At 45.7% G+C, this 13,497-nt stretch overlaps 1 protein-coding gene across 1 annotated transcript; it reads right to left on the bottom strand.

The window, feature by feature from the left end:
* Positions 1-1,852: 1,852 nt before the first annotated feature.
* On the bottom strand, positions 1,853-11,861 carry LOC126528040 (uncharacterized). Its single transcript, XM_050175893.3, has 4 exons — positions 10,639-11,861; positions 8,956-9,142; positions 3,307-3,476; positions 1,853-2,429 (listed from the first exon to the last, which is right to left on the bottom strand). The coding sequence occupies exons 2-4, from the start codon at positions 9,099-9,101 to the stop codon at positions 1,993-1,995; spliced, it is 753 nt and encodes a 250-aa protein (XP_050031850.1). The 5' UTR covers positions 9,102-9,142; positions 10,639-11,861; the 3' UTR covers positions 1,853-1,992.
* Between the last annotated feature and the right edge of the window lie 1,636 nt (positions 11,862-13,497).

Here is a 13,497-nt window from a genome sequence, read left to right as displayed (position 1 = left end):
GAGCTCCTCCTAGTCGTTCCCAAGCACCTTCGACTCGCCGTGCCCCAGCAACTTCCCGACACTCTTGCTGTTGGACATCTGGGCATCACTCGTACTTACAACCGTCTGCGGCGCCGCTTCTTCTGGCTCGGCATTTATCGCTCTATGTGCTGTTATGTCGCTTCTTGCGACCTGCGTCAGCGACGGAAGACGCCTGCGATGCCTCCCGCTGGTTTGCTTCAACCAATTGACATCCCTACAGAACCCTTCTTCCGTGTGGGCCTCGACCTCGTTGGCACCTTTCCAATTTCTATCAAAGGAAACAAATGGATTGCTGTAGCGACCAATTATGCCACGAGATATGCCATCGCACAAGCGCTGCCAACCAGCTGCACTACAGATGTCGCCGACTTCTGTCATCCTGCACCACGGCGCCCCTCGCCAGTTGCTGACCGATCACGGCCGCTACTTTCTATCGAAGGTCGTCCATGATCTGCTCCGCTCCTGTTCTACAGAACACCAGATTGCTACCGCGTACCACCCTCAAATGAACGGCCTCACCGAGCGACTCAACCGCACACTAACTGGAAAGCTGGCCATGTAGGTTTCCGACGATAACCGCGACTTGGATGTCGCTTTACCATACATCACTTTCGCATACAACTCGTCCCGTCACGACACTGCCGGATTTTCACCATTTTACCTTTTGTATGGCCGCGACCCCACCTTGCCCTCTGACACGTTGCTACCTTCCGCAGTACAATCACCCAGCACTGGTTACGCTCGCGATGCTATTGACTTAGCCGCCCAGGCCCGAGATGTCGCCCGTCATCGCCTCACAGTCTCGCAAGCTTCTCAAAAGCGACGCTACGACCTTGGCACCAAGACCACAATTTTTCACCTGGTTCCCTTGTCCTTCTCTGGGCGCCTTCACGTCGCGTCGGCTTGTCGGAAAAACTCCTTTCCCGCTATTCTGGTCGGTACCAGATCTTATGCCAACTGTCCGACGTAACATATGAGATCGCCCCAGTCGGTCAGCCTTCAGTGCCTCCCAACGTCACCAGCGATGTTGTCTAAAGACGTCAATGTCTGTACGCCCACTCCACGAGAGCCCAAAGCTCTCGTGGCCTGCAGGACCTGAATAAAGTTGATTTCCTTCCTTCCTTCCACGTCACCAGGCTCAAGCTCTATGTCCCCCCAATAAGTGAGGCTCTATAACTTGCACCGGGACGGAGCTACCCCGCCGGGAGGGTGATGTTACGGTGAAGGGAAGGAAGAAGTTGATTTAGACTAGAGGAAGACGAAGTCTGGCAGTTGCCTGAACGTCATATACACCAGTTGTAAATCTACATTTTACACCCGTGGGCCTGCTTTCTTCTTGCAACAATATCATTAGCGCATATAACGAACCAAGTAATCAGTTCCGTGCCGAAAAGGTGTGCCCGCCACATATAAACTTATTCAGCCTGTAAAACAGAACCGGAATACTTTCTACAAGCCGGCTCGTACGCTACACAGTCCCATCAGGCATGGATGGGATAATAGACACTAGAGCAGACATCTCGAATTATGCAAGAAAGGATGCCAGCGCGCACGAGAAATGAGGCTGCACGATAAATACGGGCTCAACAAGAAAAACCTCAGGCTGAAGCCATATCGACAAGAGGGTTTGCCTCAACAACTGCACTCTTTGGCAGAATTTCTTCACGCCAATTCTTTTCTCGATGCACCGGTGAACCAGTTTCCATTTTGCAGCGTGTTGAACTTTCTTCAAACAAGGGTAGAAAATCAGAATGTACTTCAGTGTATGAGGCAAAGTAACCACCCCCTGCGAACCTCCTTATACGCGCATATGCACGCACGCACACATACGCTCACACATACGCACAAAAAGAGGACAAGTGTTCCGTTTTAACTGATAGGTCATATTTTAGTTGCCAGAATTTTGTTCCTCTGTGGCCCCTTAATTGACCAGTAAAAAGACCTAAAATTTCTACCACGCGGCCACTAAGTTCAAGGTGGCGTGGATGCCGGGCCCTTCGCAGCGTGCTGGACTGCGGGCGACTTCAGCCTCAGTACAGCCTTGGAGAGCTTCGCAGAGGAAAGCGAGAGCCCCCTGCGGCACCGAATATCCGGACGCGATTCTGCGTCATCGCCACCTTCGTATTTTTTCTCCGAGACGCGCTTCTCGGAGGGAATCTCGTTGTCGGAGCAACGCTCGCCTCCTGGAGGTCCCAGAGCGTCGGCGCTCACACTGGAATCTTCGAGCAGCGTGTTGACAACGGCGCCGTAGTCTTCATCGATCCAGCACTGACTGTTCGGCGGCGGAGTGTCGATGCTGGACCGGGACGACGTGCGGTCTAGAAGCCAGCGCTTGAACTCCGTGCGCGCCCAGCGCTGAATCACCGCGGCCGCCGCATCTTCCTTCGACAACTGGGCGGCTGCTATTCCTGAGGTCAAATGGAAAAGAGTGAGAGAGAAAAAAGATATGAGCACTTTATTCATGTTGCAACTATTTCATATAGAGTGTTGAACAGCGGTCGAACTACTCGCTTCATCTCGCTCCACATAGCTTCAATACATTAAGTGTAGCATTTTTGCAAATATATTCCACTTGCGCAGTGGAACCGATCTGGAAAGCAACTAAATGAGCTACACAGCAGCAGAAACAATCTTCTTCACCGAAGAGCCGACGCTGATGGACGTTCCGCTCATACGAAAGTTACACTTGGTTAAACTTGTAAGGAGCGAGATGGGGATGTCCCGCTTACTAAAATTTCGCGGAAAGTTCTTATCAGTAATGTACGGTAACATTGGCAAGAAGTACAAAATGCTGGGTGAGTTGGTATCGCCTACTGACGAAGAATAGCGTGATAAAAAAAACAAAAAACGAGACGGAATAATGACGACACAGCAGCTCAACCACCTTAAGGAAGAGGCGTCGCTCAGGAAGATTTGTGCCACATTATTTTCACCTCTAAAATGTAACCCATTTTCACCGACGTTCATTTACCTTGTGGCAGTTATGTGGAACGAGATTCAGAGTGTATAGAAATCGATGCCTCCACTAGAAAATGAGGCTGGATTCTCAGGTTACAGAAGTAGACATATACTGTTTTATATTTGTAAAGGACTCAGTTATTGCTAAATATTCCTGTTTTGTTTGAATATTTTAGGTGAGTACCGCGTGTGAGCAACGATTGCCCAGTTAAGGGTTGATCGCTATAATGAAACAGTCTCCCAGACGAAGGCCATTCCGAAAAACCCTTTACGTCAAGGTAAATATTGGGGGAGCTAATTAACTTTTGTAGTGACCGTTGTGCTCACCTCTCGGGTAGATGTAGCCGCCTTCATGTCGATAACCGTGAATGTTTAGACGAGCCATATCGGACATGCTGAAGTTGGATTTCCAGTCGACAGCCATGCCATGAATGGGGTTCGCTGGCAATGTGTCGGCATTGCTTGTGGTTTTCTTTGGGCCACTTTTACAACACCACCTGGGCCAATATTTTTCATTCGCTTGAATGAGCAACGCAAGTAATAAAAGAATACTTAAATGTAACACTCAACTGGCCTAAGACCCCTCTGTAGGTATTATGTGTTGACGAAATGTACGAATGGATAGGTTGATTGATTGATTGATTGACTTATTACAGTTTTAGTATAGCGTAAAGCAGCAAACGCAAAGAGTTAGCGTTAGCGTTAGCGTTGCGTGCACCACACTGCGCATGCGCTATACGTAAACGCTGCTGGAGCTCTTACGTACGTACGCTGTTTTCAGGATTTAACGTTGAACGCTAACGCACGCAAGGGGAGCCTTACGTACGGCAAGATGGCGGCGCCAGTCGAAGTGAGAGCAGCCCGCTTCGGATCTATCGAGTCGTCTGCCTGCACTGCTAGGCTCTATCCTTCCCCACTAATGCTCGTGTTCGCCCTAGATTTGTGTGATGATGCTTCGGCAGCGGCGCACAGGTGACAAATAGGCGTTGTTTGCGATATACGTCCTCGATTAGCCGGGCAGTAGGCTTAACTAGAGGGTTTGCTAATGTTTGCTCATGTTTGCTGTATCCGCCTCGAGATGGCGACCAAGTGTATTACGCTCGTTCACTTCCTGCAAAGCCGCATGTGAAGCCGATGCATGTCATGTTTTCCGCGGCAAAACACAGTAGTGTGGTCGGTGCTGTGGTCACAATGCGTGTGCGTTTTACCAACGACGACGATATGAACCTCGTGAAGGAGGTTTTCGCCTTGAACCCATTCGGATGGAAGTCAAGGTGGGCGTCCGCTGCAAAAAATTCGAAAGAAGCGGGAAATCTGCTTTCTGGAAGCGAAATTGCCGGCGAAACGTCCCCTCCGGTATAGCTTCGACGTTGAGTGGATCTTGAGGACACGTATAACCTGCGCGGTCGCTCTCATTCCCGAAGCATGAGGGCGTCTATGTCATCCCAACTTAAAAAGGACACGTAATATGGGTCCCACAGAGCACTCGATCGCGGCATGCCAAGATTAATCGGTGTGTTTCGCGACTCTCGACAAAACAACGCTCAAACCAAACACCTACATGCGTAATTAACGCAGCGACTGTGGCTTTTGATAAGCTTGACTTCGGGACACACTTGCGGATTCGGCATTGGATAAGCTCGACATTTCGTGTGGATTTGGCTTTCCAGTACTTTGTGTTTTTACATCTAGATGGCGCTGTATTTGTTTGCGTTAACGTTAACGCTTTTCTCCGTTCCGCTATTCTAAAACACTACCTTGTGCCGCGCAGTGCAGTCTTTCTTTGCATTAGCGTTGCGTCGCACGCTAACGCTAACGCAAGGATTTTACGCTATACTAAAACTCTCTATTGTTTTTGTTGCACATACGTTCGATCGAGTAAGTGAAACAGTTATAAAAAGCTCAAGTTACGCAGTTTAACCTATGTAGACAGAAGGTCCTTGCGCATGGGCTCTTCCTTCGTTCGACCTTCTTGCTGGTGTTACACTCCTAGTCTTCTTTCACATAGGTTCCAGCTATAACTGCTTTGCCTATATTTTATCTGGACCGAAGATGATATTCATGTGAATCAAACTGCTTTGAAGCAAAATATGTCAAAGAGTAGTTTCTCTTTTTGTAGGTATTTACTTATTTACGTAGGACAGCTGAAAATTCACAGCATCATGGGCTTCGTCCAAGCTGCCATGTTTAACGTTCCGGCTAAGCCAACAGTACGAGGCCGTCAGACTCTTTGACCTTCTCATGGAGCCTTGCTTCACCTGCGAAACTACTTTATTGGAGCAGTGGCACAAACAAGTGCGAACATTTCAAGGTATGCGTCTATATAAGCGTGGTGACGCCTGCGCGACCGTGTCCGCGCGTACGGGGTTTCTATAGAAAAAGAAGGTTGTGTCCACGAGCAACATTATGTTTCAACGATTTAACTTGCAAGTGGCCGTTACCTCACTAGCTCATTGATCAGCGGTGCCTGTACTCGGAGTAAAATGGCATGTTTTTGGGAAAGCGTGCTCATTTACAGGGCAATGCAGAATTTTTGCAAGTGGCGCTGCTAGCGGAGTTCTTGAAGTCATCGGACAGATCATCCTGCGGTATTTGTGAAGGATGTGAGTTCGGTCTTTTGATATTACAATTGCGTTGGTCCTTCTAACTTTATGTGAATGTAAAGTTACCGAGAAGCAAATTAAATGCGGGAAAGGTGATACCATTCCTTGCTCCTGGCATTGCTTCCTTTTGGCCGTTCTTTTTTGTTTGTTCGTTCCTTACTATGTTTTTTCTCGCTGTCTCTGGCTGTTACGGTTGGCTAAACTTCATAACGTTATGTGCTGCCCGAGTTTACTGCTTTATTGGCCAACCGAGAAGTGAGAGTTCTTGGTTCACAAGAACAAGCAGCCTAAGAGAGCATTGCATTTCCCTTAATTATGCTAAAGCTTTGGTGGCGATAGTTTTTCCACCGCAGCAATTCATCAACTTCGCCAAGTTTATTGTACCACGTGGTGTAACTGGAGCCGTTTCAGCTGTTCGCCTAAGCACGACATTCAGTAATTCGTGCAAACCTCCTGTAAACGTCAAAGAGTCTTCTTTATTGGCACACAATTTCTTCGTTATTTACGCACTGGCTCGGTGAAAGCCGTGCCGCTGGCCTTGTAGATTTGTAGTGACCTGTCTAAGTATGCAGTGTTCAACTGTTCATTATGAATGACATGCTGACAAGCAGTTGCTGCGAATATGTGAGACTGGCGGGTTTCGACACGTTTCGAACTGTGTAAGGGAATAAAAAGTCAAGCACGACGTGTGCCCAGCTCCTCATTCGAGATCCAACTATAATTAAAGACACATAAAAACATTTCGTATCATGTGTCTAATGTGATATTACAAGTGCTCTAATGCACACTTGTATTAATTGGTTTAATATTGGTCACTCTTTATTTAACAAAATATTTCTAATATGTGACTGTTATTCTGTATTTATTCAGCCTGTCCTTTTGCGATGAAAGCTAGCTTACAAACTAGCGGCACATTAAAAAAAGTTAGTGCTTGTACCATAACTTCGAGAAATGAATTAACCCATATGCACATAAACACTTCCACCTTCTAAATGGTCTCCTTGTACAGCAATATAGCACTCCAAGAGCTCCTGCCAAATTCCAAATACGTCCCGGGGTCTTTGTTACTGTTACAAGTAGAACACCTTTTTACGATGCGGACTTTATTTAAGGAATCGTGTCTAAATGGCGACCCTTCAGCTGGGTTCTTATTCATTTTGAGAGAGCGAAATAAGCATGCGAATCCTTACGAATCACCTATCTCACGTTGAGGGTCATTGCTCGGCAAGTAACTTACCGAGCAATGACCTAACTTACATATACGAGCACAACCCCGAGACGAAGCAATTGATGTCGCCGTGAAAAAGGACAACGTTTGCACCACCGCAAAAAGGGCATAGACATTTCCGCAGCCCGACAAAGAGAATGGTTCTTGTGCGTTTTTTTGGGGAGGCAGTCACGCTGTTGTGCGTAGGGAATTCGTACCGAATGGCCCAGACTATGAAGAGCAAGTTTCACTGCCAAGTTTCAGGGCGTCTGGGGGAAGCCGGCCCGGTGAGGGGTGGGCAATAAGCTGCATGCTGCATGACGACGATACACCTTGACACAGATCACTCCGCACATGTGAGCTACTCGCAAAAATAACATCGTTTCGATACTACTTGTCAGATTTTGTTTGCGCTTATTTCCCTTTCTTAGCCACATTAAGGTCACCCGCCGTGGTTGCTTAGTGGCTATGGTGTGGAGCTGCTAATCTCGAGATCGCGGTATCGAATGACGGCCACGGCGGCCGCATTTAGATGGAGGCGAAATGCGACAACATCAGTTCGCTTAGATTTTGGGGCAGGTTAAAGAGCCCCAGGCTGTCCAAGTTTCCGGAGTCCCTCAATACAGCGTGCCTCAATCATATCATGGTTTTTACACATAAAACCCAATAATTTAATTTTAACATCGAAGACGAAACTTGAAAGTAGCCATACGGGACAAATTGTCCTGATCAAGCTCGACTCACCATAGTGTGCTCGAGTCCTTGCAGAAAGACATCACATTCCAGAAAGACGGACACATTCGCGAAGTGGCAAGAACCCTGGGAGTGTTTTATTGCTGCAGAAGGGAGCTATTTCATAGGCGACAGTATTTGGTTGCACTTAAACATATGCCTTTTTACAAAAAAAAGGTGGCCTCGGAACTTTTTGACACCACCATGTATGTATTTGGGAGCATACCCCGTGGCCTAAGTCTAAGCCTGATGCTATAACCAATTGGCCAGAATCGCACGTATACATCTATAGTGGCAATGCTAGCTCACTCATCAGTATAATCAACTCCTGTTGATGATGATCTCCATACCACGACACATACTCACAAATGGGTGGTTGGACAAGAAGCGGGCGGCACATCTTTGCCAACGCCAACTATCTCCTGGAGATGTTCGGCACATGTTCATGATGATGATGCTTTCCATATGGCACATACCCACAATGTGTGACTGCCAAAGACGTGGGCGGTACATTTACAATAAGTAAGAATAAATACAAGAGTTGTTGCACTGCGTAGCACAGGCGTGCTACAGCTTATGCCCTCGTGCCAATTTTATTCAAGTCAGAAAGGCTGGAATGAAATGAGCGAATTGAGAGCATTGCTTTACCCGCTTCCCGAAAGGTTCGCTTCAAATGGGTTCGAAAAAGTGCATTGTTTCCGCATATTTTTTTTTGAAGTGCAGATGCACCCCGCCTGGTGCTTGGCTGCATGTGCGGGTTCTCATCTCAAAAGGGGTTCCAATAGATTACTGAAATAGTCTCTGAATGCCCCTTGTCCAACCACAGTGGGCCTTGTTGTAGATCACGTGCCGCGGCCCTGGAATGGAGACTAAAGTGGCCGCCGGACACCGACCGGTCACCTACCGGTCAGGTGTGCGGCCATTATGCGACCTACACGCTAGTAAAGTGCTTCTACCCCTATCGAGGTCATCCCCACATAATAGGTGATTCGGGCCACCACTGCCTATTTGGATAACCGGCGGGTGACTGACGCACGCGTCATTTTGAATCCCCCAGCCCATCATGCAGAAAGACGGACGGACTTTTTCTATCTATCTATCTATCTATCTATCTATCTATCTATCTATCTATCTATCTATCTATCTATCTATCTATCTATCTATCTATCTATCTATCTATCTATCTATCTATCTATCTATCTATCTATCTATCTATCTATCTATCTATCTATCTATCTATCTATCTATCTATCTATCTATCTATCTATCTATCCACAATCAATCAATCAATCAATCAATCAATCAATCAATCAATCAATCAATCAATCAATCAATCAATCAATCAATCAGTCAATCAATCAATCAATCAATGGTAGACAACAACCTGCCAAGCGTTATTCAGGATGATGAAAAAAGAGCACGGCGAAAACCTACGTTGCAATGATGAGGCACAGTATTGACGCCAGCAGGAGGCATGCCTTGTCGTAGCCAATGTCTGGCACCCACTTCCTGTCTTGCACAGCTGCCCAGGTGGTTCGGACAAGATGTTGCAACTCAGTGGACACCAGTGCGTCCATCATGCGTTCGGAAAGAATGGTTCGCGCCCTCGACCACACGCGCGCTGCCACCAGAAAGGAATCGCAAAGAAAACAGGGTGCCAATGAGCCTCATCCAGTTTCGGGACGTTCAAATGTAGTTCGATTGCACCAGCCATAATAATTTAGTCAGGAGTATTCCGAACAATTCTATTTGAACCTGATAAACTTTACCTTGCGCTAGAAATATGTTCGGAGTACTACTACATTGTTTCTTGCTACGAGAAGTAATGCTTCTTGGGAAAGAAAATAAGGATATTTTCGCACACCTAAATAAGAATAAAAATTAAAAGAGTGCATTGGCCTTGAGAATGCCTTGTGTATTTGGAAGCTAAAGCGGGTCGAGTAAAAACTTGATCTTTGGTAAGTGTAACAAAAAAAAAAATGCAGAGTGTGAAGTTGTTTTCGAAGAAGAGGGATGAGCCCAAACATTTTTTTTCTCTTCGCAGAGGTGTCTCTCCAAGTACAGTGTGCTGTGTTGTAAAGCAATTGATTTGTTACTTAATACTCTTAAGAACGAGGCATGATAACTTTTCAACGGATTGGTGAAAGCTCAATGCAAGTAGAATGTTGTCATTGATGTCATAGCAGCTACTCTTTTTTCGTATTGCACAACTAAACGCTACACCTGATTTCCGTACGACTTGGTTTGCGTTAATTATATCATGAGTATCTCCCAGATCGTGGTGGAAGCTGTAGCTAGGATTTACACAGAGCCATTTGTCACTTGCTGTCAATCATCTTTCTATATTTTATGCCGAGGGATGTTTGTTGCAGCCTATTCGGCCAAGTCATCGGCTATTTATTTGAACTTGAGTGCGGTAAAGAATCCTCTGTAAGGATGAGTGCTGCGTGAAATATTTCAGTGCATTCAAGGCTAAGAAACGAAGGAAAAGACACAGAAAAGAGATAATCGCTTACGTAGTCTTTTGAAGGCCGAAGACCAGCTTTTCTCCTTAGCTCACGCACTGCCTTTCGTGTTCAATGCTAGCATTAAGGAAAGCTATATTCAAATGTAACAGGTCACTGTGCTCTTCCTACGCTCCATAAGAGGAACTAAAGGTGAAAGGAAATCTGAAACAGTTCATTATCAGGCAGTGCAGTCTCAGACAGTGGTAGTTTATCAATAAAAGTAATAAACATCTTCCAGTGCGATGTCAAAGAAGCCGTGGTGCTCGGGCTTTTTATTATGAGCCACAAAAGCACTATTTTGCGCTATGTACTTCCAGATAGCGTAAAGACGACATTCATTACTATTTGCTACCAAAACACACCACAGGTGCGCCATGAATTACGTGGTACATTGTTTTTGCTTGATAACTATTTGTTTTGTATTGCCGCACTAAATTGCGGTTTCAGTGAGCACTACTTACACCGGTTTGGAAAGTGTAATAATTTTCTACGTATGGGGTGCCACACAAAACATATTCTGAAGTCTCTTTTTTTCCTTTGAGCGACACCAAAATGATTGAGAAATTATTTTTTGGCCTTTACTGAGTCCGCTTGGATAGTAAACGCTTACCAGCGTTGTCATCAATGTTCTCCAAAGATTCCACTCCAAGATCACCGGCAGGTGCCTCGAGGCCTTGAGTCGCTGAGCCGGATTCACCAACGCCGGTTCCCTGCGGAGAATTTTTGTGAACATCGGTAGCCGGGCACGTATTACATGCGAGTCATCGCTTCCAGGCTCTGTCTCAAAAGGCTCGCGTTCGCTTCCAACTGGACAGCGCTCGCGGTTTCAAACTGTCGGCTTGCCTTGATGGCGGTGTCCTTTGTGTCCTTCCCTTCCTTGTCCTCGATTGCAGGGACCGCTGAACTGCGGAGGGCTGCGATCCTGCCGGCCACGTTAATTTGCGGGAGCAGCCCGGGCCGCACCTTGTCCACCGCGTACCATCCCACGCCGAAAATGCAGCAGCCGACGAAGATGCGAAACGCCATTTCGGCAAAGAGAACTCAACGGCTTTGCCTGCCAAGTGCCTGCTCCTCGAATAATACCGAGATGGCCGAATGTTCGCGTGGCGCCTGGCTCGAGCTCGGGAATTCCGCTGCTGTTGCTGCTGATGATAATCAACATTTATGGCACGTGCCGGCTAAGAAGGATAGCCCAGGAATCGGGCGGCAAGAGGTAGTATAGAGTAAACTCTTATTCAAAACCGCGAAAGGGAAAAAGTAAGGACAATGATAAAGACCAGCATAAGAAAAAAAAAATAGAAAAGAATGCGAGCGAGCAGTCAGACCAAAGGAAGTAAAATATGAAAGAGGCATTACTGTAGAACAGATTTAAAGTTACGTTATCAAAGGACTTCGAGAAATAGTTTCAGTGGAATAAGTAGTGAACCGGGAAGTAGAGCATGAACAGGCGCATGTTCTTTTTTGTGAGTGTGATTGTCAGCTTTGTGGTCATATAAAACTTAATAGAACGGGAAATCGGGCTTGTTGGTTTACACTAAGCCTGATCCTAAGAAACACGTACACGAATAAGGGAGACACACACCAGGCGATACGTGTAGCGCTCGGTGTGTAGTCCGCTGCAGACATTTACCGCAGTGTAGTGGCCAGGAATCCGGCTGTAGTAGGGACAAAGTGAAGAAAAGAAAGAGAAGTTATACGAAGAAGGAAATCCAATCCAATCCAAAGGCTGTTGAGGATCGTCAACTCAAGCGAATAAGCCGTGCGAACCAACCAAAGACACGAACAAACATGCGAATGAACCAACGAGCGAATGGACGAACCAACGAAGGTATGTATTCTTGTCGAGTGCGACCCCCCGACCATCGACCACCCGCGCCGAACGACGAACATTTCATAATTGTCAATCATTTCTTGTATTTAATTTGTCGGTGTTGAATTATTTTATGTTTAAATCTTTAAGAATACTTTTTTTTATAATTTCTGAATTCATCTTTCTTTAACCGATGCTCCGTAATGCAAATTTTATTTTCAATACAATCTAGTAATTGCACACGTGAAACCGCCTGCTTCTCGACCAATCGCCAATAGTGGGAAAGAGCCAGTGTGTGGTCAGAAGAAGAAGAACAAGAAAATGGGCGAAACAGGCAAAGAGAGTTATTCGCTATTACTCTATAGTACCTACGCGTGTACATATCCTCCTGAGACCGGAATACAGCTATGAGGCATAATCGCTCTTCACGGTCGCTTTTATTGCCTACGGTTATGTTACAAAGGTGAAAAAGAAAATTTTAAATTTAAATACCACGGTTACGTACCAAACGCTGCGTCTCCATGTATGTGGTTGCTATGTACGCTGCGTCGCCTCGTGGTTGCTATGGTAAAAATTGCATTTCATCGCCTAAACGCAGATATCAAAGGACACTGCGTGTAGTAAATTGCCATGTCGTTCTCGCGTCCGCTATTTTCACGCAATGTCAGTGATTTTGAAACAAACCTCAAGGTTGCTTTCAGCCATTTGTGACGACACGGAGGTCTAGATCAACTTTGTGTCAAATTCCTCCAAAGCGGATGAGAAGAAAATGAATAAACCACTTCGTTGCAGTTAGACATGAAGCGTACTTTACACCAAGAATGAAAGTTTTGCGTAGTAAACTCCCTCTGAACTTCGAAAAAATGTTGAAGGCAATGCGCAATGTATCGTACAATGGGTCTTATTGCCTAGCTGATTTAAAAAAAGCAGGTGTAACTATTATCTGGAATAGTGTTCCACAAACCGACAAATGGTACTGTCCTTTAAGTATCTGCGATATCCTTACTTTATCATGGCTCTGGTTTTGGGTGTGTGGAAGCATGTTGCAGATAATAGGTATAGATATGTAGAGCCTGCTCTGAAGAACAAAGGTTACTCCGATATAATGCATTTACACATTTATTGTCATAAGCATTCAAGTAATAATAAGTTCATATATATGGAAGGCTGTGTGCACACACACACACACACACACACACACACACACACACACACACACACATATATATATATATAGTGATTTTATATTGAACGACATTCAAATTAGGCGTGTGTAAGATATGTGTACAGCGGCGTTCACATTTCGATAACGCAAAACTCGAGATTGACATGGTTTGTTAATGTAAGCGCTGTCATTGTGGGAAATTCGACGTCGTTGTGGATTATTCCCTTTACCACTGTCTCATATCTGAAGTTTTGTCTCGCAGCCCCCTTCGAATAGCCTCAGAAGCCTCGCCAATCATGGCGTCTTCGCAGTAGTAATTTTGCTCTAATATGAAAGACAATTGAAGGTTAATGTTTTTCCTTTTTACTTTTATTTCTTTCCTGAAGTAGCCGTGCTCTAAAAAATAAAATTCTCGGGCGAACACTAAGCGAACTCGCGAGAAAATTTTGGCATAAGAAATATGTTACAGAAGAAGCGTATTCACAAAGCTAGAA

This window comes from Dermacentor andersoni, chromosome 9 (genome assembly GCF_023375885.2).
Source record: "Dermacentor andersoni chromosome 9, qqDerAnde1_hic_scaffold, whole genome shotgun sequence".
NCBI classification, from domain to species: Eukaryota; Metazoa; Arthropoda; class Arachnida; order Ixodida; family Ixodidae; genus Dermacentor; species Dermacentor andersoni.
This window is presented reverse-complemented; position numbering and strand designations above follow the sequence as displayed.

What these genes read in the sequence shown, in the direction of transcription:
- LOC126528040 (XM_050175893.3), bottom strand. Translation starts at nt 9,101, where the DNA reads ATGATGGACGCACTGGTGTCCACTGAGTTGCAACATCTTGTCCGAACC. An exon ending in CTGTGCCTCATCATTGCAAC is followed by an intron (nt 3,477 to 8,955) that starts GTAGGTTTTCGC and finishes ATATTGGCCCAG; the next exon opens with GTGGTGTTGTAAAAGTGGCC. An exon ending in CGGCTACATCTACCCGAGAG is followed by an intron (nt 2,430 to 3,306) that starts GTGAGCACAACG and finishes ATTTGACCTCAG; the next exon opens with GAATAGCAGCCGCCCAGTTG.